This window comes from Panthera onca, chromosome B4, assembly GCF_046562875.1.
Source record: "Panthera onca isolate mPanOnc1 chromosome B4, mPanOnc1 haplotype 2, whole genome shotgun sequence".
Lineage (NCBI taxonomy): Eukaryota > Metazoa > Chordata > Mammalia > Carnivora > Felidae > Panthera > Panthera onca.
The window spans coordinates 62,311,616-62,336,511 of NC_138345.1; the positions used below are offsets into that span (position 1 = coordinate 62,311,616).

A 24,896-nucleotide genomic window follows, 5' to 3' on the forward strand; every position below is an offset into this window, starting at 1 on the left:
GAGGAAGGAGAAGGGGGAGAGGAACCTGAATTGCCATCAGACACCCCTGGCTTCAGGGGAGGGGCCCTGTCCAGAGGGTCAGTGATGCACTACACAAGATACCTGTGCAAAGCAAAGACAGAAATATCAACAGAAGCTCAGTCTTGTGCCTGGAGCCTGCCCAGACAAAGTGGGGAAGAGAGAGAGAGTATGATGCCTGGAGGCCCTGGTCTCATGTCATGTTCTCTATGTCCAGCTCTGGCTGGCAAAATGGAGATGACACAAGTAACTCCCCAGAATCCTGGGCAACTCCATAGGGTGACCCGATGTGGGAGGGAAACAGGAACAATGAAACCTCCCCTCAGTGAGGATTTGGTTAGGGACCAGGATGGATTTAGCCAAGCAAGTAAAGTCAGGAGTGAATTTCACCTGTTTCAATTCGCGTTGATGAATTCACTTGTGTGAGCAAACAGAAACACAGAATCAATTAGAAGCGTTTTCATAAATTGCTTTGTTCTGGGGCTGCTGGGTGGTTTGTCAGTGAGGCATCCGACTCTTGATTTCGGCTCAGGTCATGTTCCCAGGGTCATAGGATCGAGCCCCACATTAGTCTCCAAGATGAGCATGAAGCCTGCTTGAGATTCTCTCTCTCTCTCTCTCTCTCTCTCTCTCTCTCTCTCTCTCTCTCTCCCTGCCCCTCCCCCACACATGTGCTCTCTCTCCCTCTCTCTAAAATTAAACAAATAAATAGTTTTGTTCCTAGGCAAGTACATATGCTGGGCCGAACTGGATGGAAGTAGTTTTCTACATATAGCTACTGCTCAAATACTTCTGTTAAGGAGATGTTCCTCTGCCAAAATCTTCCAAAGCAGGATGCCATAGACTTATTTTTTAGTTAAGAAAAAGACAAGGTGTTTTACTTTTTCACACAGTGAGTCGCACTCACTAAAAAGTATGATTCACCTACTCACTTGGGAATGTCACAGAGGAGACAGACCTTCCCTCTGCAATCTAAAATAAATAAGAGGAAACCACAAAAATCCCACAGTTTCACACAATAAAGATCCAAATATTTTAGAGCAGCATTTCTTAAAATAACTCACCATACTTTATCAAACAAATTACAGAGAAATATTTGGCTTGCTTCAAGTTTATAAAATATGGAGTAATAAGAAATTTCGAAGGCTTCTCTCTTAGCAGATAAAAACAACAAGAAAGTAAGATTTACTTGTACAATTGAGTTCTTAGAGGAACTACTATTACGGAGTGGATTTGAATCTGCTTATCCATCAAGGTAGTCATCCCCAAATCAAAGTATCTTCTATAAGCAAAATATGTGGTGGTATCTGACTGGATAAGACCCACTTCCTGCTTCTGAAACATTTAGTGATAAAAGCTGGATGGATCATTTTGTTTCATCAGAAGTCATTGAAAAGCTTTTTCCAAGTAACCGGCATGATTAAATAATGCTCTTCCCTCATCCCTAACTATGCATTCAAACAGCCGACCTACCACAGCTTAAAAGGACAAATTTAATAGACTAATAAAAGCAATGAAGGATAGAAACAAAGCCTGTGTTTTAAAATAGTTTTAAATATAGACGGACCCTGACTTCGGACGGTTCCACTTACCATTCTAGACTTTACGATAATGTGAAAGTGATAGGCATTCAGTAGAAACCGTTCCTTGAATTTTGCATCTGGATCAGTTACCAGGCTACAAATACACGGTATTGGTAATACATAATACACGGTATGGTCTTCTCTGTGATATTGGGCACAGAGCTACAGCTCCGGGTCAGCCACAAGGGTAAGCCACTGATCCACTGACAACCATTCTGCACCCACACAACCATCCTTTCACTTTCAGTATAGTACTCAATACGTTACAGGAGACATTCAATGCTTCATTATAAAATAGGCTTTGAGTTAGGTGATTTTGCCCAACTGTAAGCTATGTTCTGTGTTCTGAGCCTGCTTAAGGTGGGTGAGGCTATGCTGTGATGTCCAATGGGTTAGGTGTGTTAGATATATTTCGACCTATATTTTCAACTTGTAACAGGTTTATCGGGATGCAAGTCTATTTATTGTAAGTTGAGGAAGATGTGTAGTTGTAATTCCAAGTTCAGAAATTCAGATGCCTATTATTATTGTTTCATTAGGACTGCTTTCCACCAAACAGCAACAACAACATAAATCTCCGAAGTATATATGGGAGAAGCAGTTTAATGTATCTATATGAAGCTTAACAAAAAAATTAAAGAATTTGACCATATAATCACTAATTAGGAGCCATTTTTTCTCCTTGGTTAATTCTTACAAGGTAATAGGAAAAATGTTTTAGACAAAAAACACAAAGAATACAAGTTTTCCTCCAACAAGCCCTGGCCTGGAATTATTCCCCGGTGAAAACACCATCATTGTGAGGACCTAAATGTGTAATAGGCAAAAAACTAGAGTTCACTGCCAAAGCCACCCAAATCAAAAGAGACTGTGGTACGCTGTAGTGGAGAGAATTTTCAAGGCAATGCCAGAGAGCCTGACATTAATAAATGTTCTTCCTAATTAATCACTTTTTAATACCAAATGCCAGAGTCCCGAGTCACAAACTGATGAAGCCAATTTGGCCATTTCAAGTCGCCAAGTCCTTTTGTAAATTCTGGTGGCCTCTGGTGATTAGACCCGGACAGGATACAAAAGTGAACGCAAGTTTTAGAGAAAATTCTGCCAAAAGTGCAACCATTTATTAGGAAACAGTCACACACACTGGCTTGTCATAGAGCTCAAGGAAGTCCTTTGTCTGCCAGCTCTCCTACAAGGACCACCCATGAAAGGAACCATATTCTGAGGCAAGAACTACTCAGGGAAGACACACAGCACTGTCTCAGGTGGCTTCTTGTAAATCAACACCTAAGCAGATAAAGACAGAATTTTCAGCTTTCTCCAGATACAAGAAAAACCACATGTGGAGAGATATATGTGGTGTCACTTTGGTCTTACCTTTGAAACTGCCACTTAACATACCAACGAATCGAGGTGATACTTGCTTCCCCAAACTGTAAAATTTTATGGATAGCCTTGTAGTGTCTCTCATCCCTCACCAGTCATAGTCACTGTTGTATCAAATGCCCACATACGCATTTCAAATTACAGCCTCAATACAGTGAAAGCCAAGATCCCACCGATCTTTTATTTCACGTGCCGTTGACTGATTGTAAACCCTAACTCTCAAAGAAATGGTTTCAAAGAAATTCTTTTTTCAGGTGGTATTGACTCCTAAAGGGATAATAAACAGGAAAACTCTTTTGATGATGCTATGGTAGTGGTGGCTATTGTTTTTGAAAGTACAAATAAGGCAAAAATTTAAAAAAACGTTCAAACACTGCCCACAAATGGACTCTTAAAAGTTCACTCATCCACCTATCCTTAAATATTTAAGCCAACACTTCCCAAAGAATATTACAAGAACACTGACACTTGACGTCCCTAATAAGGCTAGCAAATTCAAATAAATTTGGGAAATGCCATTCAATGTACCCCACATTTGGAAACTCAAAAGGCTTAGAGCACAGTCAAGGCTTTTTGAAGTCCTCCAGCAGAGAACTATGTTTAACTTTTTAAAACCTAGTGCTTCTGAAATGCAGAATCTTTATTTAGAGTAACCTTACTTAATGACCTGGACGATGCTATTTTGAAAAATGGTGGTATAAACCGATCATGCAGCATGGAGTTAAAAGGAAAGTTTATGCCTTTGGAGTCTTTATAAGCAGTACCAAAAACTATCTCGCTGTCTGTAAACAGAAAATTTTCCCTGAATCTCAGCTGTGGCCTTTATGCTACAGTCAAGACACATTTTTTTGCTACTCATTTTTGGTAAATGTAGAATAGCCAACTGCCATTTTCTGAGTAGAAAAAACACTATATATTTAAAGAAATGTATTAAGTCATCCACCTGGCTCTAACCAGGATAAGTCTTGAGAGCAGAAAGGTTTCTCAGCAGCTCAGAGGCATGTTTAGATCATATCTGTATTTAGAAGAATAATTCTCTCAGAGGTGGGGGGATGGAATGGGAATAAAGAAAACTGAGTTCTTCAAGCAGCTACTGGGTTTTACTCTATCTTTATTCTCCAAATTCAGCATATTGTTTGGAACCAGGGAGTGGTCGGCAAGTTAAATATCTAATATTCTGTCTCGCTGTTTTCCTCTAGGTTTTTCCTCTGTGAATGCACCTTCCTGCATCTACATATTCCCTACAAATTTGTTCTGCTTATCTCTAAACGCTTTGTTGGCTTTTGAGACCAGTTCCTATTTCTTTTTTTTTTTTTTAATTTTTTTTTAACGTTTTTATTTATTTTTGAGACAGAGACAGAGCATGAAGGGGGGAGGGGCAGAGAGAGAGGGAGACACAGAATCGGAAGCAGGCTCCAGGCCCTGAGCCATCAGCCCAGAGCCCGACGCGGGGCTCGAACTCACGGACCGCGAGATTGTGACCTGAGCTAAAGTCGGACGCTTAACCGACTGCGCCACCCAGGCACCCCCAGTTCCCATTTCTATCTCATAGCTATATACATGGCTGCTCACTGTGAGTCGTCATGCAACTCACCCCCTGACCTCCTCCTCTGAGAGACACAGAAAGTGCAGGAGCATCAGGGCTACTATTGGACACTTCCCCCAATTCATTTGCCTTGTCAAAGTATCCTTGAAAACTTTCCCATCCTCAACAATGGTGCTCTTGGTTAAACATGGTCACTGATTATTCAATCATTCAACAAATACACACCGTTGCCGCCTCTTTTAGAATCTCTTTGGGCATCATGCTTATAAGCAGTCGCTTCAAGGATTCAGCAATTACTTCTATCTCCTGGTTATTTTCCAGGCACTATTCTAGGTTCTTTGGAATGCATCAGTTGGCAAAACAGACCAAAAAAAAAATCCCTGCCCTTCTAGGGAGGGAAAAAGAAAGAGAGCAAGAGAGCCTGATAAAGGGTGTGTGCAATATGTGGTGGGCAAGAAGTGGGTTGTGATTCTAAACATGGTGGTGAGGGCATTCCTCATTGAGAAGCTGGCAACCAAGCAAAGGCTTGCAAGAGTTAAAGGAGTCCATAAAACTCACTTCATAGCAAAAGAGTTCGGGAAGGAACAAGAGAGATGATGAGGTGGGGCCAGAGCACACAGAACTTTTAGAGCCGTTATAAAGGTTATGATTTTTACTTTGAGAGCAATAAGGAGCCACTGAAAGATTTTAAGCATAAGAGGGACAGGCTCTGATTCACATTTTTAAAGAATCATCTGGTCACTCACTGTGTTGAGAAAGTCTGGACCAGCGGCATAAGGGTAGAAGTAGGGAAGACCAGTGAAGCAGTTCTGGCAATAACCCAGGTGACAGATGGTGGTGGTTTGGACCAGGATGGCAGCAGTGAGGGTGGAGAGAAGTGGTCAACTTCCAGATGTATTGTGAAAATATGGTTGCCAGTATTTATTGACAGATTGGATCTGATACTGGAGAGACAGACACACAGAAGAAACGACGAAACCTCAAGAATTTTGGCTTGGGCAACTAGTAGAATGCACTGAGATGGCAAACATCGTTAGGGAAGCAATGAATAGGCAAGTTCAGGAGTTAAATTTTGGAATGTTGACTTTGAGACATCCGTGTGGAAACGCACTTGTATAGATAGCACTTCCTTCCTGAACAACGGCAGGTACCATGTACATTACTTCATTTATGTTTATTAGATTCAAAAAGAAGATTGAAGACCTTACCACCAACATTTTAATGTACAACAACATAAATATATAAATATTTAAGCTCATATTACAAATATGCTTGCTTTCTGGTATTCTGCGCTGCCTCTTTAGGCAAAGCATATGTTAAAATAAGTATGCCTAGGTTTGTGTGAAGGGAAGGGGTTACTCTCCCCAGGCTGTGTTTGTCACCACTTTATAGGCTTTATTGGCATTGTACTGATAGCGAACCACCTAAAGAATGTGAGTAATGGGCATTGAGGAGGGCACCTGTTGGGATGAGCACTGGGTGTTGTATGGAAACCAATTTGACAATAAAATTTCATATTAAAAAAAAAGAATGTGGCCATCAATCACTTCAGCCTCCTTTGTATTTTCCAATACAATGGCAAATTCCAACGGACCTTCTGTTCACAGGGACTTGTAGCTCCTTTTATCTCTGAGAGTCCTAATTACACATTTCATGGTTTTCTTACAAAACGATGCTCCTTTAAATAGAAATTTCACGTCCTGAATGGAAATAGAAAGGACAGAATGACTCTAGGAGTTACAAAAATGTCTTTTGACCTTGGTAAAAGTTTAAAACAATCAAAAGCATTGCAAGTCTTAGTAGAAACAAGTTGCTTTTATGAGAGTATGAATCATTAAGAGAAATTAACATGTTAAAAAAGTGTTAAGATTATAGGGGTGCCTGGTTGGCTTAGTCAGTAGAGCATGCAACCCAGTCTCAGGGTTGTGAGTTTGAGCCCCACGTTGGGTGCAGAGCCTGCTTAAAAAATTTTTTTAATTAAAAAAAATTTTGAAGTGTTAAGATTGTCACTCAAAAGGTGTCAATTATTCTGAGTAAAAGCCTATAATAACATCAACTATGAGATCTTGCCAAGAATCATAAAGTATACATTCAAGAAAAAGAACTACAGCTGTTACTGACATGCTTGAAACTCCTTTTTCCATTATGCAACTATCTAACTCTTCCATTAATAAATCCAGTGACTCTTCCAACTGAGGTATAAACATCAAAAGGGTAGGTAAGCCATTTTCTTATTAAAGAGTGTGGCTTGTGAAAACATAATTGCCTGGTGAAGGCAAAGAATAAAACAAATTATTTAATGATGTGGAAAAACTCCTACCAGGCCTAGATCAAAAGCCAAGCAGAGCACCCCAGGTACATTACATAGAACATGAGAAAGAAGGATTTGTATAAGGTTCCGATCCTGTACAAGGAGAACGACTTCACACGTGACTTATTAATAATGGACAGAAAGGAATGCCTGGGGAAGACTTTGCTCAAGGGCCTCTGATTTTTAAGTAGCCACTGAATAAAAAGGTGCATTTCTAGTGTCTATTTTGCTCCAATGGTCACCACCGAATGGAATGGAGAAATCCAGCAATGACAGGAAAAGGTTTGAAGAACAGCAACAATAAAAGAAAATGATTTCTTTCTTATATCCTGTCTATTTTACTAAACTCTCAAAAACCTTTAAGGACATCCACTCTATCTCTATAGTTTGGACGTTTAGATGATAACTCCAATATTCACTTACAAATAGGTCAGTGATATTTGCCACGATTTTCTTCCCTTAATAAACATTCATTTATTATTATTATTATTATTATTATTATTATTATTATTTTTACTAAGCGTTGTTTTATGTTAGGATTCTGCCCTTCTGTTACATTTCAACATACCTACTTACAAATTCCAAAATATGCTGAAGCATTAAAAACTTGTATGTTTACTAGTAAACATACTAGTAAAAACTAGTATGTTTCTACCATTAGCTCTTAGGTCAAGAATTTAATCTCTGTTACATAGGAGGGGGGATAAAACAAGGTTTGGTGGGCGGGGGGTGGGGGTGGTGGGAGATTAATCTTCAGTAGCATTACAAGTATTTTTTTTTATCGTGAAAAGCATGACTGTATATTGAAATATACAGAATCAAAAAGTCAGTCCAGCTGGATTATGTTTATTTGGTTTTTGGTTTTAGTTTTTATGATTATTCTTACAAATAAAGATGAGAGACCTAACTGTGCTTCTGACTTTAATCTGTGACAATTTCATGATGGTGGTGGTGATGATGATGATGACGATGACGACGACAAGGACTACAAGGACAGCTGAGAGGTATTCTGGGTTTCCCATGTGCCCGCCACTGTGCCAAATATCTTATGTGGCGTGCTCCGGTTAACTACACAATGACCCTACACCATGATGTAGGAACATGGCTGGATGAGGTGAGCCCACCCAGTTGGTCAGTGGAGAGCCTGGCCTTAGATTCAGGTGAGTGCTGCTAATCACTCTACTCCAGACTCCCTCCTCCCAGTCTCAGAAACCCTTGATCTAGAACTCAGAGCAGCTTTCTCCCATGTGCATACCTGGGCTGCCTCCAATATGAAAGGGACTGGCTCCCATTTGAGGATGACAGTCATGCATTGCAAGTAGACTACCAAACAGAAATTAAGAGACGGAACATAAGTCAGAATTTGTATCACATACAGCAAAGTGATGACATAAAAGGATGTGGAAAGGGGCGCTTGGGTGGCTCAGTCAGTTGAGCATCTGACTTTGGCTCAGGTCACGATCTCGCAGTTGGTGAGTTTGGGGCCCGTGTCAGGCTCTGTGCTGACAGCTCAGAGCCTGGAGAACACTTCAGATTCTGTGTCCACCTCTCTCTCTGTTCTTCCCCCACTCACAGTCTGCCTCTCTCTCTCTCTCTCTCAAAAATAAAGATTAAAAAAAAAAGGATGTGGAAAAAGGCAGCTGCAATGGATCTTTCAGTATTTCCATCTTACAGTGAGGTGCAAATCTAACTTTTCTAATTTCCAACACTACATCTGATGAAGCAGGAAGCTTATGTTCACATTTTAATCAGAAAAATAATATAAACAAAAATTTCAGCTTTGGAGTATGGCCTAAGGGGCCAAAGTTGACTATAGCCACTGACCTGAAAAACTATGCCACTAAGGAATAAGATGCTATCACCATGGGTAAAACAGTGGCAGGTGGAAAAGCCAGCTGAGACCAGTGACAAAAAGCTGGATCGACTGATCTGGTCAAATGTGAGATAGAGAGACACCCTAGACAATGGCTACTCCCACGGCACTGGTGGTCAGGGACAGATGGACCATGTCAAGATATCATTAGGATTTCTGTCAGTGATTGCAATGGTCCCAAAGCAGGACACTGGATGGGTAGTAAATGGGCTAGAAAGACTGGATCTATAATAGTATGAAGAGGATTTTCATGAATTGAGGATAGAAAAGGATGGAGAACATGGTAGTCTGCAGAAAATGGGAACAGAAAAGAGAACTGTAGGCCAGAAGGAAAAAAAAAAAAATCAACCATGGCTCAGAGCCATTCACCATTAAATGCAATCTTCATTCCTCAAGTTCAATTTTATTTTACCACTTGGCATATTAAACAAGATGCTTATTTTACCAGGTTTCATAATGGCTATTCTGGAATTTAAAAGAGTTGTTCCACAGTGACCCATGCACCATGATAATTTAACCTATTATCCGGCTGAACTAAATGCAAAACAATATCCAGAAATCTGAAAGCTTGTTCAGTTCAGCTGCATGGGTCTGTGGTGGTACAGTCCACAGTGGCAGAGGTGAATAGTTGTGATGGACAGTGAAGCTCCTAATATTTACAATTCAGTTCTTTTCACACACAAACACACAACAGTTTTTCCATCTCCTGGTCTACTCCACTGTACTGTAATTATAAGCTGCTTCAGTTCTTTCTGAAAAAAGGTAAGAATGTCAATGAGTAAATAATCACTCTCCAAAAGCGGTTCTTATTCTAATCTTACCTGTTTGTTGAGATGCGTGGGCATTTCAATGAAAGATCTAAGGCTCACAATCTGTTTGTCCATTGGATATCTATCTGTTATGTTATTGAGAATGTTGATGGAGGTTGTGATACAGACTAGCACAGAGGTTAATCAAGGGCAAGGCTGGGGGACAGGCATGAAGGGCGGTCCCGAGATAAACATAGCCACCTCTGTAGATGAAGAGATGCCCCCCCATTTCTACCAAGCTGTCACTGGAGGTCACCTCCACTGGCCAGGCTATAGATTTGTCCCCATGTAGACTTAAGAATTTGACTTGTTTTGAGGCCCCTGGGTGGCTCAGTCAGTTAAGTGGTTGACTTTGGCTCAGGTCATGATCTCACTGTTCATGAGTTCGAGCCCCGCATCAGGCTCTGCGCTGATGGCCCAGAGTCTAGAGCCTGCTTCAGATCCTGTGTCTCTGTCTCTCTCTTCCCCTCCCCTGCTTGAGCTCACTTGCTCTCTCTCTCTCAAAAAAAATAAACATAAAAAAATTTTTTTTAAAGGAATTTTACTTGTTTTCCAGGACTCAGAGATATGGCCTATGATTTATGTTGGTTGCAAGGGAATGATGTGTAAGACTGGGAATAGACAGACTGGGACAAAAACTGTGACCTCTACTAAAAATGAAACAAACAGAACAAATAAACGAAAACACAGCCCTGAAAGCCACATACCTGGAAGAGGGGACCTCCACTGTCTAATGTCCATTCTTAAAGGCATCTCATGGTTGAGGTCATTATGGGAAAGTCAGGTATCACTAAATTCTCTTTTTTCTTCAGGTTTTACTTTTACAAGTCTGCCACAAGATTATAAAAGATATTTAAAATAGCTTAAAATGTCTAGACACCCTGTGAGAATGTAATGAAGAATCAATAACAAATAAATTACTCTTAAATATGATTTAGTGATATTTCCTCTGTAATGCAGGGAAATCACATTAGAGAGCAGGGGAAAAGGGCAACTCTAAAGAGTAGGACCAACAGTATTGATTCCTTTAAACAATCCAAATTACACGGGCTGCTTTCCAGATATACATCACTATTGCAAGTCAACAGTCTAACATATAGTCTGTAAGAGGAATAATGAAAAACCTAGGTGCATTTTCAGCCTATGGTTCTCCTGGTGCATAAACAGTCACTATTCATCACAAAAAAAAAAAGAACAGAATAATAAGCCTTCATGGTTTAAACACTCTTTCTCTACTATACATACTTCCCAACAGAGTGATTACCCTCAACACAAAGAGTAAGAGCAAATTAGTTCACTTTAAAGTTCACTGTTAAAAAGAATTCAATGCAATAATGAATTTGTAGATTGTTCTGTACGTCATGTAATGTAAGTTCAAATGCATTTTTGGTGAATAAAGGGTGTGAATGGGAGGCGGAGATGGAGGGGAGGCACAGAATACGGCAAATTCTACATTTAAATTTGCAAAGATGCCAAGTATATTCTTTTATGATAAATAATAAACTACTCCTTGAGTACAGTGAAATATGTACTTGGTATGTCTTATGCCATGAAATCAGAGCAGATTAGAAACAATCTCTAAATTCATCCCGCTGTTACTGCTACAGAAAGAAAGCTTAGCTTTAGCTTCTGTGTCCTAGCCCTCCCACTCAGTAGTAGACAAGAGTGTGTCAGAAGTCGAACATCTACTCTTCGAGCTGCTTCCTGCAGGAATACTCCCGACTGCGTGTGGAGGTGGCCTGGAAGAGTCTGCAATCTGTAATGGCATATGACTTAACTTACTTGCATAAAGAATTTGTTTTTGTTTTCAGCAAATGTACAAGAACAAAATGTTCAAAGAAGGCCTATAGAGGGTGGGATTGGGGAGCAGGGTGGGTGGGGATTGGGAAGTAACACACCTGCTGTTTTATTCATTACAAGTGTTAATTTTTAGCTTTGTAAAGTCAATGGTTAAAATCGTCAAATAAGTGTCAATATAACTGTAACAGGGTAGATTACGCCCCCCTCCTCCAGAACCCTGGTTAACAACGAAGTAGGATGACAGAAGAAGAAAACCAGACAAAACCCACCTGACTGTCAACATAGCCACAGGCCAAGTAGAAGAAGCACAGCAGGAGAGGAGAAAGTAGTCAGAGACTTAAAAGATAGAGGCTGAATCCTATGTACACACACACACACTCCATCACCTCTTTGGCATCATTTCATTTGGCTCTACGTTTGGCCCACTCTGTGCCACCCGTGTCAGCTTAATTGGCTGTTCTGTGAACGCTCCAGGACTCTTCCTGCCACAGGACCTTGGCACTTGCTTTCCCTCTATTTGAAATGCTTTTCCCTAAATAGCCACATGGCTCACTCTTTTACTTTCTTCATGTCTCTGTTGAAATGTCACTTTATCTGAGACGCCAGCCCTGACCTCATTCAGAATGCTTATCAACACCTCGCAAAGAGTGACATATTTTAAGTATTTAAATATAAGCTCTAAGTAGACAAGATCTTTGTTCTGTTACTGCTCTAATCCTACTAACAGTTACTCAATCAACATTAAGAGAATTAAATTTGTGAAGCTAAATAGAAAATATTCTCCCTAAAAAAAAAAAAGAAAGAAAAGAAAAGAAAAGAAAAGAAAAGAAAAGAAAAGAAAAGAAAAGAAAATATTCTCCCTGAATACAAGCCAGGGTGTCTGTTGTACAATTGAGAATTAGAGGTGAAAATTAAACAAAACAAAACAAAAAAAATGTCCACGATTTCCTGGACTCAATGTCTAGGCCTCTTTATCCAATGTTTCCCCCGCCCCTGCCACACACACCAGTAATATATTATATGGCCTCACTACCTCAAAATTTAAGAACACTGAAAATAATTTCAACCCCCGCCACATAGAGATGCAATACACATATCAGTTGGGAATACTCTGGATGGAAAATGCCATGTTTCTTTTGCTGCCATTATTACAAACATTTTATCCATTGTTTTCTTTTAGCACAGGAAAACATCCATAAAACAGGACTTCTATTTTCATAAAAGCTTAATCCTACTGTTTATTGTCTTGGAGTCAGAGCTCTGAAGATCATGTCCTTAGTAACTGATCACCACATTGAAAAACTAGCATTATCCCCATTTTAAGAGGTTATTTACTAACTAGCATAAGAATTTGACTTTTAAGACTTTCTAGTGTGTAAGCAGATCAAGAACAGAGCACAAATATGAGCTAGATGCTAAACCTCTGTGTATGAACTATGAAAGAAGAAAATGTACAAAGTGTAGTGGCCTCCAAGAATTGCTAGAAGCTTCAGTTAATGTTTGCAAAGAACTTTCAAGATGAAAGCCACCATCAAAGAGCTAAGTCTTACTATTTCCACAGCTGGAATGCTTTGCTAATTTTTTTTTCCGGATGCATTAAAGGGATTTTGGAACAAATTCCATGAAAGAAAAGGATTAATAGCCTTCCAAAGAAGTTTCCATTCATTCATTTTGTTATCAAAGACACTCTCGAGAGGGCCAAGGCTCGCCTGTGTGTGGGGTCCATTGTCATCATGGAGGTTCATATTTAATACACCTGACCAAGATGACAGCCTACGAATACTCAATACTACCTTTAATCAGTTGGGAGAAAACCCTTACTGACACACCAAGCCAGTGCTCTACTACATTTTCTCCTGTACATCAATAACAATATGGCAGGCATGTCAAACTATGAGCTAAGGCCAGATTCTAATAAAACAAACCTCATCATGACCCCAAACAGTTCATACTCATATTGTGTGTGGTCCTTTTATAGCCTTTAAAAAAAAGTTCTGCATTCCAAAATATAATTGAACAGAGTTGCTAACTCTTTATAGTTTTATTCATTTAGATGATATATACTGAGCAAAAACAAGAAAATTTAGGTGATAAATATTGGATGTGGCAAGCTCTTGATACTAGAAATGTGGCAGTGAACAAAAGAGAAAAAAAAATCTCTGTCCTCATGGGGCTTACGTTCGAGTTGGAAAGAGACGTTACATAAAATAACAAAGTTATACAGCATTTTAGAAATTGGAAGTATAGTGAAGAAAAAAGTTAAAAGAGAGAAGAGTGGAGGGTATATGATTGCATTTTAAATAGAGTACATATGGTAGGCCTTACCAAGAAGGTGAAATTTGAGCTCAAGTTTATGTAACTAATTGGCATGCTAGAGTTTCTTGAGGATAGTTATTCATACCATACTTGCTTTATCAACTTGATTTACAAAATGATTAGGAAGTGGATTACTTTAGGTAAGGTGTTTGGGGGGAAAAGAGTTTCTTGCAGAGATAAGTGGATAACTACCAGCAAAAAAAAAATGAAGCTCAATTCCCATCCCACTACATATAAAAAAATTAACTCAAAAGGGATCAAGGACCCAAATATAAGAGCTAAAACTATAAAATTCTTATATTAAATAGAGTCATAAATCTTTATGACCCCAGCTTTGGCAACGGATTCTTAGGTTTGACAACAAAAGCAATCAGTAACAAGGAGAAGGAAGAGAAGGAAGAGAAGGACGGGAAGGAGGAGGAGGAGGAGGAGGAGAAGAAGGAGAAGAAGAAGGGGGAGGGAGAGGAAGAGGGGGAGAGAGAGAGAGAGAGAGAGAGAGAGGGAGAGGGAGAAGGAAAAAAAAGAAAAGAAATTGGACATTATTAAAAACTTGTGTGCATTAAAGGACACTACTGAGACTGTGAAAAGACAATCTAGAGAATGGGAGAAAATATGTGCAGATCATTTAGCTGTTGGGGATTTAATATCCTAAATATATAAAAAACTCTTACAACTCAACAACAAAAAGACAACCCAACTGAAAAACAAGCAAAGGACTTGCATAGATATATCTCCAAAGATACACAGATGGCCAATAAGCACATGAAAAGATGTTCATCATTGGCCATTAAAGAAATTCAAATCAAAACCATAAAGATATATCTCTTCTTACCCACTAGGATGCCTTTAAACAAAGTAATGGAAAATAACAAGCATGGATATGTAGGAACCATTTGTTCCATTAATCCAGGTAGGAAATTAAATGGTGCAGCCACTATGAAAAATAGTTCCTCAAAAAGTTAAGTACATAATTACCATATGACCTAGCAATTTCATTCTTAGGTACATATCTAAGAGAAATGAAGACATAATGTCCACACAGAAACCTGTACACAAATGTTGTAATACAGCAATGCTCATAATAGCCAAAAGGTGAAAACAACCTGAATGTCCATCAACAGATGAATGGATAAACAATTTGTGGTGTATATATAGCCAATGGAATATTATTCAGCAATTAAAAGGAACTAAGTATTGGTATATGCCACAACTTGGATGAACTTCAAAATACTATGCAAAGTGAAGGTCACATATTGTATAATTCTTTTTATACGATATATCCAGAATGGGCCAATCCATTGTGACAGAAAGCAGATCAGAGTTCACCATGGGATAAGAAGGGGAGAGTTAGGAGTGATTGGTGCTTTTAGTGAAGTAATGAAAACGTTTTGAAATTAGAGAGAGCAGGAGGCACCTGGGTAGCTCAGTTGGTTGGGAGTCTGACTCTTGGTTTTGGCTCAGGTCATGAGCCGAGGTCGAGGTTTCTTGAGTTCAAGCCCTGGGTTGGGCTCTGCACTGGCAGCGTGGGGCCTGTTTGGGATTCTCTCTCTCTCCCTCTCTCTCTGCCCCTCCCCCACTCACACTGTCTGTCTCTCTCAAAACAAATAAATAAACTTATTTAAAAAAAAGAAATTAGGGAGAACTGATAGTTACACAACATGATGAATACATTAAGTACCACTAAATTATACACTTAAAAATGGTTAACTGTGTGTTGTGTGAATTTCTCCTTAATATAAAAAAAGTTTTAATATTCAAACATATTTTTCATCAAATTTTCAGGATCATGTGTTTGTGTTTTATATTCAATAGTCCTGTATTCATTCCTGCTTTTGATGTTTGTAACATTTTAATCTTTTTAAAAAACATAGCTTTATTGACATATAGTCCACATACAACAGAATTCACCCATTTTGCATGTATATTTATTTTGGGGAGTTTTGGTGAACATAGGTCGTTTAGCAACTACCACCACAATCAAATTTTTAAAAAGCAATCAGTATCCTAAAAAGTCCCCTTAAGTCTTTTTACAGCCACATCCCCCTCTGCACATCTTTTCAGTTCCCATTCTCACATATTTTGTCATAATTCTGCCTTCTCTAGGCATTTCTAGGCAATTCTAGAAAAGGTAGAATTACAATGACAGACATTTTGTATGAACGGAATCTTACAGTAGTAGTTTTATAGGTCTGACTTTTCTTTTTTTACTATTTTATTTTTAAGTAAACTCTGCACCTGATGTGGGGCTCAAACTCACAACCCCAAGATCTAGAGTCACATGCTCCACAGACTGAGCCAGCCAGGCACTCCTGTCTGGCTTCTTTTATTTACTAAGATATGTTTGAGGTTCACATATGTTTTTTTATGTATAAGTAAATTATTTGTTCCTTTACATTTCTGAATAACTTACTATATTAAGTTTACCCATTTACATTTTGAGATCCACTGGATTGTTTCCATTTTTCAGCTATTATGAATACTTACTTACAAGACTCATATGGACCTCTTTCTATCTTTCTTTGAGGAGAATTGCTTAGCTTCATATTTAACTCTTTAAGAAACTGCCAACATTTTCCTCATCAGAATGAGGGTTCCAGTTGACCCACATTCTGGCCAACACTTAGTCTCATAAATCTATTTTTTTTTTAATATATGAAATTTATTGTCAAATTGGTTTCCATACAACACCCAGTGCTCATCCCAAAAGGTGCCCTCCTCAATACCCATCACCCACCCTCCCCTCCCTCCCATAGTCTCATAAATCTTTTTAATTGCAGTCATTCTAGTGGATATGCAGTGGTATCTTTTTGTGGCTTTAATTAGCATTTCCCTAATGACCAATAATGCTAAGCATCTTTCTGTATGTTTATTAACCTTTGCATACCTTTTTCTGTGAAGATTCTGAACCTTTTGCCTATTTTTAATGAGTTATTTGTCTTATTTCTAAATTTTAAGAGCTCTTTAAATATCCCAGATCCAAGTCCTTCATAGATATGTTTTGCAAACACTTTCTCCCAATGTGACTTGCCTTTTGAGTGACTTAACATTATCTTTTGATGAGCAAAATTTTTAATTCTAATGATGTTCAATTTGTCATCTTTTTCTTTTATAGTCTGTACTTTACGTGTCCTAAGAAATCTTTGCTTAACCCCAGTCTGCAAAGATTTTTCTCCTATTTCCTTTTAGAATTTTTGGTATTATTTAACTCTTTTGTTTAAGACCACGAGCCACTTAGAATTCATTTATAGGTATACAGTATGAGGGAAGGGTTAATGTCACATTTTTTTTCCTTATTGATATTCCATTATTTCAGTACTTATTACTTAAAAGACTACCCTTTCGCCATTGAATTATCTTGGTCACTTTGTCAAAAATCAAGAGCATGTAAATGTGAGCTTACCTTTGGATTCTCAATTCTATTCTGTTTTCTACTTACTATTCCCAGCACCCCCCACCCCGAGTTTGAGTCACACTCTCCTGCTCCTTTACATGTCCAGAATCTGATAAAAAAAAAAAACACAAAAAAACTAGGCATTGTATGTCATACATTGTAGTGACTCTATATTCCATTCTGTTCGACTGAAATCTGCTGGTTTTACTGTTTTAATATATAATGAATTTGCCTAGACTCAAAATGAAAAATATACTTCCTCTGCAGAGAGCTGAAATTTTTGCTCAGTTTTTTATTTTTTCTTTTGCCCGAATCTCTGGGGGAATCTCTCTTGTGCCTACACAGCTTTTTGATCAGCCAGTGATTTCAACAGAGGTTATACAGTGACAACTCAGGCCAATGAAGCTTCCTCTCTGCTGACCAACCCGTGTATGGGTTAAAAAATTCATTCAAATTTGCAGCAAATAAATAAGTCTCCCCAGGCTTTCAATTTTGCTTGTGCTCCCTGGGGAGGCCCACGTTGTTTAGCAGCCAGCCACGAATGCATGCAGAGTATATTACCTCAGCCCTTCTATAGCTCTCTTGTTTCCAAAAGTTCCCCCTTAAGTTTTCTGCTGCTGTGCTATGCTCCCAAACCAAATCAGCCACCTCTAACCAGTAAATTTCTGGTTTCTTTCACACCAGCTGGTGGGGGTGTGTGTGGAACGGAGTGGGGTGGGGATGGGAAGACCCTTGGGCAAGAAGCATCTCATCCAATGCAGTAGCAGTTTTTCATAAGTAAACATTTTCAAGTTCTTTGCTGTCTTTGGTCATTTTTGAAACGGTTGCATTTGGTAATTTTTTTTCCAGCTTTATATCATTTTCTTTGAAGTGAGAATCACCCAACCAACTCAGGCAGTCAGGCAGTCATTAGTGGGAGTAGCATCTTAACCATATTTTAAGCACTTATGAATATATTATCATTATCTCATTTATCATTACATGAAATCAAACAAGTTACTTCAAAAATTAGTCAACTATAGCAGGAAAAAAGTTTCTTGTTTACAAGTATTAAATTTCAGATCCAATTTCTACAGGCTTGGTAGAACAGTAAAAGATATCATATAATTAAGGTGGCCATGATCTGTTAAGTCTACTAAGGTCTTTAAGACATATATTACTTACCTAGAAAAATTTAAATTTTTCAGGTTTTTAGACAAAAGAGTAGATTGAGTTTAGACCCAGACCCCTGTGGGGGGAGGCACTATTAAGTAAGTTTAGAGTATCTGTCTTCAAATGCTGAGAGTTCATCTGGATCTTAAGAAAATTACCTTGAAGGCTGCTAAACAATGAAGGCTCAGTAAGGTCATCACAACTGCCAGAAGGATGGTGGCCAAGTTCCGTGTGTCCCATATGGTCTCTACCAGGGGAATACTGCCCACCTGCCAGTCATAGCACAGGGTAACAGGTGCAAGCAGAAGCCACACGTTGAAGGCCAAGAGGTAGGAGTAGGTAAGGAACCTACAAAGAGAAGAAGAATCATTGAAACACGACTCAGGGTCCATGAGATGTCACTAACATTCATTTACCAAAGTTTAATTAAACAGCATTTGTATACTGTCAACAGGGTCTTACAGGAAAAGACAAAGTAAGGTGGAAGGCCGTTCATTTAGTCATTAAGTAGATCATTTTTAAACCGATTTACTAGTGCCAGGCACTGTGGTAGGTGCTGGTCTTTAAAAAGTGAACAAGTAAAGACAGTTTCCATGACATATATTTAAAAATTATCATATATATATAAATACATTACAACCTGAGATAAACGCCAAAAAGGAGAAGTCTGATGAAAGTTTACGACAGAAATGCTGTCCTGCTGCGTATGATTCCCTGGGTAAGAGACATTTAAACTGTCCTTTTTTAAAGTGCTCAGAAAACTGCAGTAGGTAGTAAAATATGTCATCATCTTTATAACAGATTGATCCATACTGAATTATTTCTTTTAAAAAATCAGAATATCTATGGTAGGGAGATGAAGTCTCTTATTCATAAGTGAAGGTGCTAGGCTTCAAGAAAAGGGAAGTACAGCCATCATCCCTGCGAAGGAGAACGGCCAGTTAGACCCAGGGAAGGAAGGAAGATAACAAACGCAGGTGGTGCTCCGGTCTCCTGGCTGTGTCTAGGCACTAAGAGAAGGTGAAAAGCATTCCAACTGACCCCATTCCTTTTCAGGGTAGAGGAAATGGAATTGATTTAAATGTGAATTTATTGGGGCGCCTGGGTGGCTCAGTCGGTTAAGCGGCCGACTTCAGCTCAGGTCATGATCTCGCGGTCCGTGAGTTCAAACCCCGCGTCAGGCTCTGTGCTGACAGCTCAGAGCCTGGAGCCTGTTTCGGATTCTGTGTCTCCTTCTCTCTCTGACCCTCCCCCATTCGTGCTCTGTCTCTCTCTGTCTCAAAAATGAATAAACGTTAAAAAAAAAATAAAAATAAAAATAAATGTGAATTTATTAAAAAAAAACAAAACCTGAATTTATTTACATGTGTTCAGTCAACACAAACTCATTAAGTGGTGGTCTAGACCCTTGAGAACTGCAGAACTTTCAGCACACCACAAACTTCACGCAAACCTGTGCACCAGGAGACACCAAACTCCAGCGTGGCGTCTAGCGACGTGAGGCTCATCCCAGGAGGACCCCTGCCCCCCATTAGAACCGTGGCCTGAGAAAGCTCAATGCCATCGGGAGAATTTACTATTGGCTCTAGCTGATACCTGACGAAAGGCCTCTGACCTCTCTGTCTCAGATCATTTTCTCCAAAGGGTTCACAATTGTGAATACGTATCTCCTACACTCACAAGTCTTTCTCAAGGACCTGAGAGCCATTCCTTTAAAATGCAATCATCAGGAAGGAGAGGGCCTGCCTCCTTGTGTCTGCAAGAGGATAACTGCCAGCCAGCAGACACAGCCAGCCTAAATGCACTTAGATGACCATTCCTTTGTAATTTTCCACTTCTTGGCCTCTTCTGAGTCCCAGCTTGCCCTGCTCTCTCACTTTCCCTCTAAAATGCCCAATCACCTCTGCACAACTGAGAATGGCACTCAGCTCTCTCCTCTGCTGTCAGCAGTTACTGAATAAAATCTATTTTCACTGCTTTAACCGCTGTGTTTCTGCTTGACACCCTATATTAAATAGGGTTAAATAGAATAATTAGATATATTCCTCGTCTTCACAAAATATATAATCCAGTAGTGAAAACAAGATATACAAAATTAAAGAAGCAGAATGAGATGAGCACTGAAACAGTATAAAATGTGAAGGTAAGTCTTCTGTCAGTTGTTGAACTCTTGGAGAGATTCTTAGATTAGCAAAGAGATTAGCTCAAATAACTTCTAAGTTAGCTTCCAAAGTAGAGGATTACTTCATCTTGAATTCCTCTCAGCAAGTAGCTACTGGTTGGGAACAGCCTTCTCAGACCCTGCCAACTCATCCTCTTCCCTTTCCTCCTTTCCCTCCAAAGTTGGCAGTAAAAAAGTCATCAATGATAGCCAGGTGAGGCTCAGGGATGAGGCTTTACTCATTGCCCCAACACTCAAACCCCAACAGAGAACTGGGTTGAAAGAGTGGGGATATTCCAATGGTGTTTTCCAACCCCTTCCTCTCTGTTGGTATTTTTAATAAAATGTTAACGTACAAATCGCGCAGTATACACTGAAAGCTTGATGAAGTCCAAGCTTTGTTATTTGACAAAAATAAAAACAAAAATACTGCCTTATCCCTTTTAGGCTTGGGGCTGAGAAACTGTCTCCTGAGAGAATACTAACTCCACAGGAGGATGATTGGGTCACTTTGGGCTTTGTTTTTTCACAGAGCTTCTAAGCTGATGCAATCTACTTCTTACTTTAGGAAAGATTCTCTGTGACTTGGCTTTAAAAGAGAAGGCAGAACCATCAAACTTAGGAAAATCACAACATTTTGTCATTCAGTTACTCTCCAGGTCTTAAAAATTACTTTTAAAAATGGTATCTCTCTTGCTTGATATAATAATTAGCAGCAATGATTATAAATGGCTGCTAAAATTATTAGGTGACGAGCTGATAGGATACTTCATAATGGATGGATCAGGATAAATGAGGTGCCTAAAGCTGACTAACCAATTTTAACATCATAGAGAGGGAGATTAACATCCAGATGTCCTCCTGATGAATACATATGTCACTACCTATGAAGTACTCTTGTCTAAAAAGAAAGAAAGAAAGAAAGAAAGAAAGAAAGAAAGAAAGAAAGAAAAGAAAATTAAACTTGAGCAAGCCCTTTATTACCAGTTTACATCAAATACAAAGAACACCAGAACACGTTACGTAATGCCACAGGGCTGCAATGTGACAAATCCAGAAAGTTGGCATTCTACAAAACAAATGATGTCAGGTTCTTCAACGAATATATTGTAGTAGGGGCAGGGGTGGGGGGAAGGAGGGAAGAAAGAAGAGGGCATCTGTAAGTTAAATGAGACATAAGAGGGATTCTGGGTGGCTTAGTCAGTTAAGCATCTGACTTCGGCTCAGTTCACGCATCTCATGGTTAATGAGTTCGAGCCCCACATTGGGCTCTGTGCTGACAGTTCAGAGCCTGGAGCCTGCTTTGGATTCTCTCTCTCTCTCTCTCTCTCTCTCTCTCTCTCTGCCCCTCCTCTGCTCATGTTTTGTCTCTCTCTCTTTCAAAAATAAACATTAAAAAAAAAAAGTTAAACGAGATATAAGAGATGTATCAAACAAAGTGCAGACATTGTTTAGATGCTATCTCAAACAAACCATTACTAAAAATACCCACTTATGAGCAGGAAAACTTGAAGCATTGATTGGAAATATGATACTAGAGAATCACTGTTAATTTTTAAAGTGTGATAATGGTATATAATTTAAGGATCCTTACCTTTCAGAAACCCATACTAAAATATATCCATATGAAATGAGATGATGCCTGGGATTTGCTTCAAAACGAAGGACTGGGGGCAAGGGCACAGAAGAGGGTGGGGGTAGGAATAAAGCAAGACTGGCCATGAGTTATGATTGTTGAAACTGGTTAATGGGTGTGTAGAGGTTCTTTATGCCCTCTGCTCTATTTTTGTACATATTTGATATTATCCATAATAACAACTATTTTTTAACTTGTGGAAAAAGGCAACAGAATTGCAACAAGAATACTTTCTTATGTCTAACGGCAGCTTGAAGGAATAACTGTAAATGCTAATGTGGAAATTTGTATTTAAATTGTGAAGTTCACATTTTGGCCTTACCCTGAAAGTTGTCTTCAGTTTCTTATATTTTCTAGACTTGCAATGCCATATTAACAGAAAAGAAATAATAAATAATATTTCTTCAGTTATAATCTCAGTATTGTAACTTGGATTTTTAAAAAAAAATATTTTTACACAGGCTACAACCCAAATACATTTAAAAAGTAAACCACAAACCTAAAAGCAACTTACCCTCCTATAACACTAGGAAGGTCAACACTGTTAACTTACCCCTTTTAATACATATGTATTGTCTCCAGAAACTCAAGAGACATCACCTAGTGCATATGAATTCAGATCAATGTTGCTAGTAAACTCTTTGAAAACTATTTGAAATACTGAAACAGCATCAGAAAATTTTTTGCAAATTTAAGTGTAAAGAAGCCATTTGGAATCATGCCAAAAGCTAATTACATTTTAGGGGGCTAGTTGAACTAGCTGTAATCAGCAACTCAAGTCTTTTAACTCACTGACTATGAATTACATTTTAAACTAATCATCTTGTTTATTTCTGCTAAAATTTTAAAAATGAAATAATCTGTTGAATATCTCTGCCTTGCTGGGTTCTTTTTTTAAAGCAGGAGCAAAACCAAAATGAATTATTCACCAATTTTCTACCACGAATGCTGCTAACAGGAGGAAAGCCGCTAGAATATCTTGCCAACAAAATGGATGGAATACACAGGGATTCAGCTTGAACAATTTAGTCATGTAGTTGCATCGGCAAGCCAGGAAACATATGTGAAAGGGAAGAAAAGGCTTTGGGGGAGCTGGCATGTATCAAATGGCACCAAAGGAAACTGGGTGGCCCTGAAAATGTAAATCTTCATTTTCAGCAAGAAAAAAATGAGAGTGTTGTAAGGGCAAAAACATACCTGGAATCTGTTCTTTGCCTTCGAAAAAACCTTTTTGGCTAAGAAATAACACGAGCCTAACATAATTCCTTATCCTAGGAAGATGTCTATGATAGGTACAGATGAAAAAATCATGCATCGCAAGCACAAATATACAGCCCTTGCTTGTTTTATATAAAATGTTACTGCTCCAAGGATCTTTCTTTCTCATTCACCAAAAAAGTCCTTCCATTGTTTCATAAGTACAGGACATTGTGCCTACTGTATACACAGAGTCCTCCTGGGAAGGACACTGGCTAACACTGTCGATATACCAGCATCAGTATAAACCACCTCTACCACCACAGTGATACCCCTCATTGCCCAGACTGTGCCTCTAGCCCTAGGTTTTGGTGATCCGTCTTACCTGTCCCTACACTGTCCCCTATTTTCAACTCTTGAATTACCCCTGGTGCTTCAAAAGGGTCTCCACGGTCTTGCTGTGCCCCAGCAGTAACAACAGGCCTTTTTCAGGCATAACCGGCTTATTATTATCATTAGGATCTTCTCCTACCTATTACCTTCTCCAGAACTAGCCAAAGAAAGCCACTTCCTGTACCACCCTTCTCCATAGACAGGACATCCTCACTGGAATTTCATAAATGTTGACTAATTCCTCTGTGCACTTTTCTAGGTGCCAAAGGGTAATAAGATCTAGTCCCCTGCCCTCCAAAGGAGGACATTCAGCATTGGTAGTAAGAATGCAAACACGCGTTACATGGCTGAGTAATTGTGAAATATAAAGGTACAATTTCAATGGAGTTCTAAGAAATGAGAGATTAATGAAAAACAAAGGATTAATGACATCCTAAGGGGGTCTGGGTGGCTCAGTAGGTTAAGCATCCGACTTCAGCTTAGGTCATGATCTTGCAGTTCGTGGGTTCGAGCCCTGCGTCAGGCTCTGTGCTGACAGCTCAGAGCCTGGAACCTGCTTTGGATTCTGTGTCTCCCTCGCTCTTTGCCCCTCACCCACTAATGCTCTGTCTCTGTCTCTCTCTCAAAAATAAATAAACATTAAAAAATTTTTTTAAATGACATCCTAGAATCTATGGAGAATTTAAATAAGTGGAAAGATGGGAGACAGAGAGTCAGGCAGGGCCACCAAATGGCTTCAAGTTGTAAATGAACATGACACTTTCTGCAGAGAGTTAAGAATATGGATCACATTGGGACTCCTGGGTGGCTCAGTCAGGTAAGTGTCAGACTTCAGCTCAGATCATGATCTCATGGTTCATGGCCTCAAGCCCCACATCAGGCTCTGTGCTGACAACTCAGAGCCCAGAGCCTGCTTGAGATTCTGTGTCTCCCTCTCTCTGCCCCTCCCTCACTTGTTCACGATCTCTCTCTCTCTCTCTCTCTCTCTCTCAAAATAAACAGACATTCAAAAAACTTTTTTTTAAAGAATATGGGTCACACTAAAGTAGAATTAAAAATGTGTAATATAAAAAATTATAAAATGATTCCAGCTAAAATGTCTAAAATGAAAAATATCACATCAGTGTTGGGGGAGGATGTGCAGAAACTGGAACTTTGAAAAACTACTGTAAATTGATGAAGCCACTTTGGAGAACTGCAGGGAATTTCGTGAAAGCCTAATAATAAATGCACGGATGATCAACCAAGTCTACTCCAGAGTTCATACCCAATAGCACTGCAGACAGATGTTGACCAAAAGACATTTATTACATTGCTCGCAACT

At 39.1% G+C, this 24,896-nt stretch overlaps 1 protein-coding gene across 3 annotated transcripts in view; it reads right to left on the reverse strand.

The window, feature by feature from the left end:
* Positions 1-24,896, reverse strand: part of TMTC1 (transmembrane O-mannosyltransferase targeting cadherins 1) — a 278,857-nt gene that overhangs the window by 112,211 nt on the left and 141,750 nt on the right. For all 3 annotated transcript variants that reach the window (XM_078449959.2, XM_078449960.2, XM_078449958.2), the window contains one exon: positions 18,344-18,533. In XM_078449959.2, the coding sequence (XP_078306085.2) occupies positions 18,344-18,533 (190 nt within the window). The remainder of the gene's footprint in view (positions 1-18,343; positions 18,534-24,896) is intronic.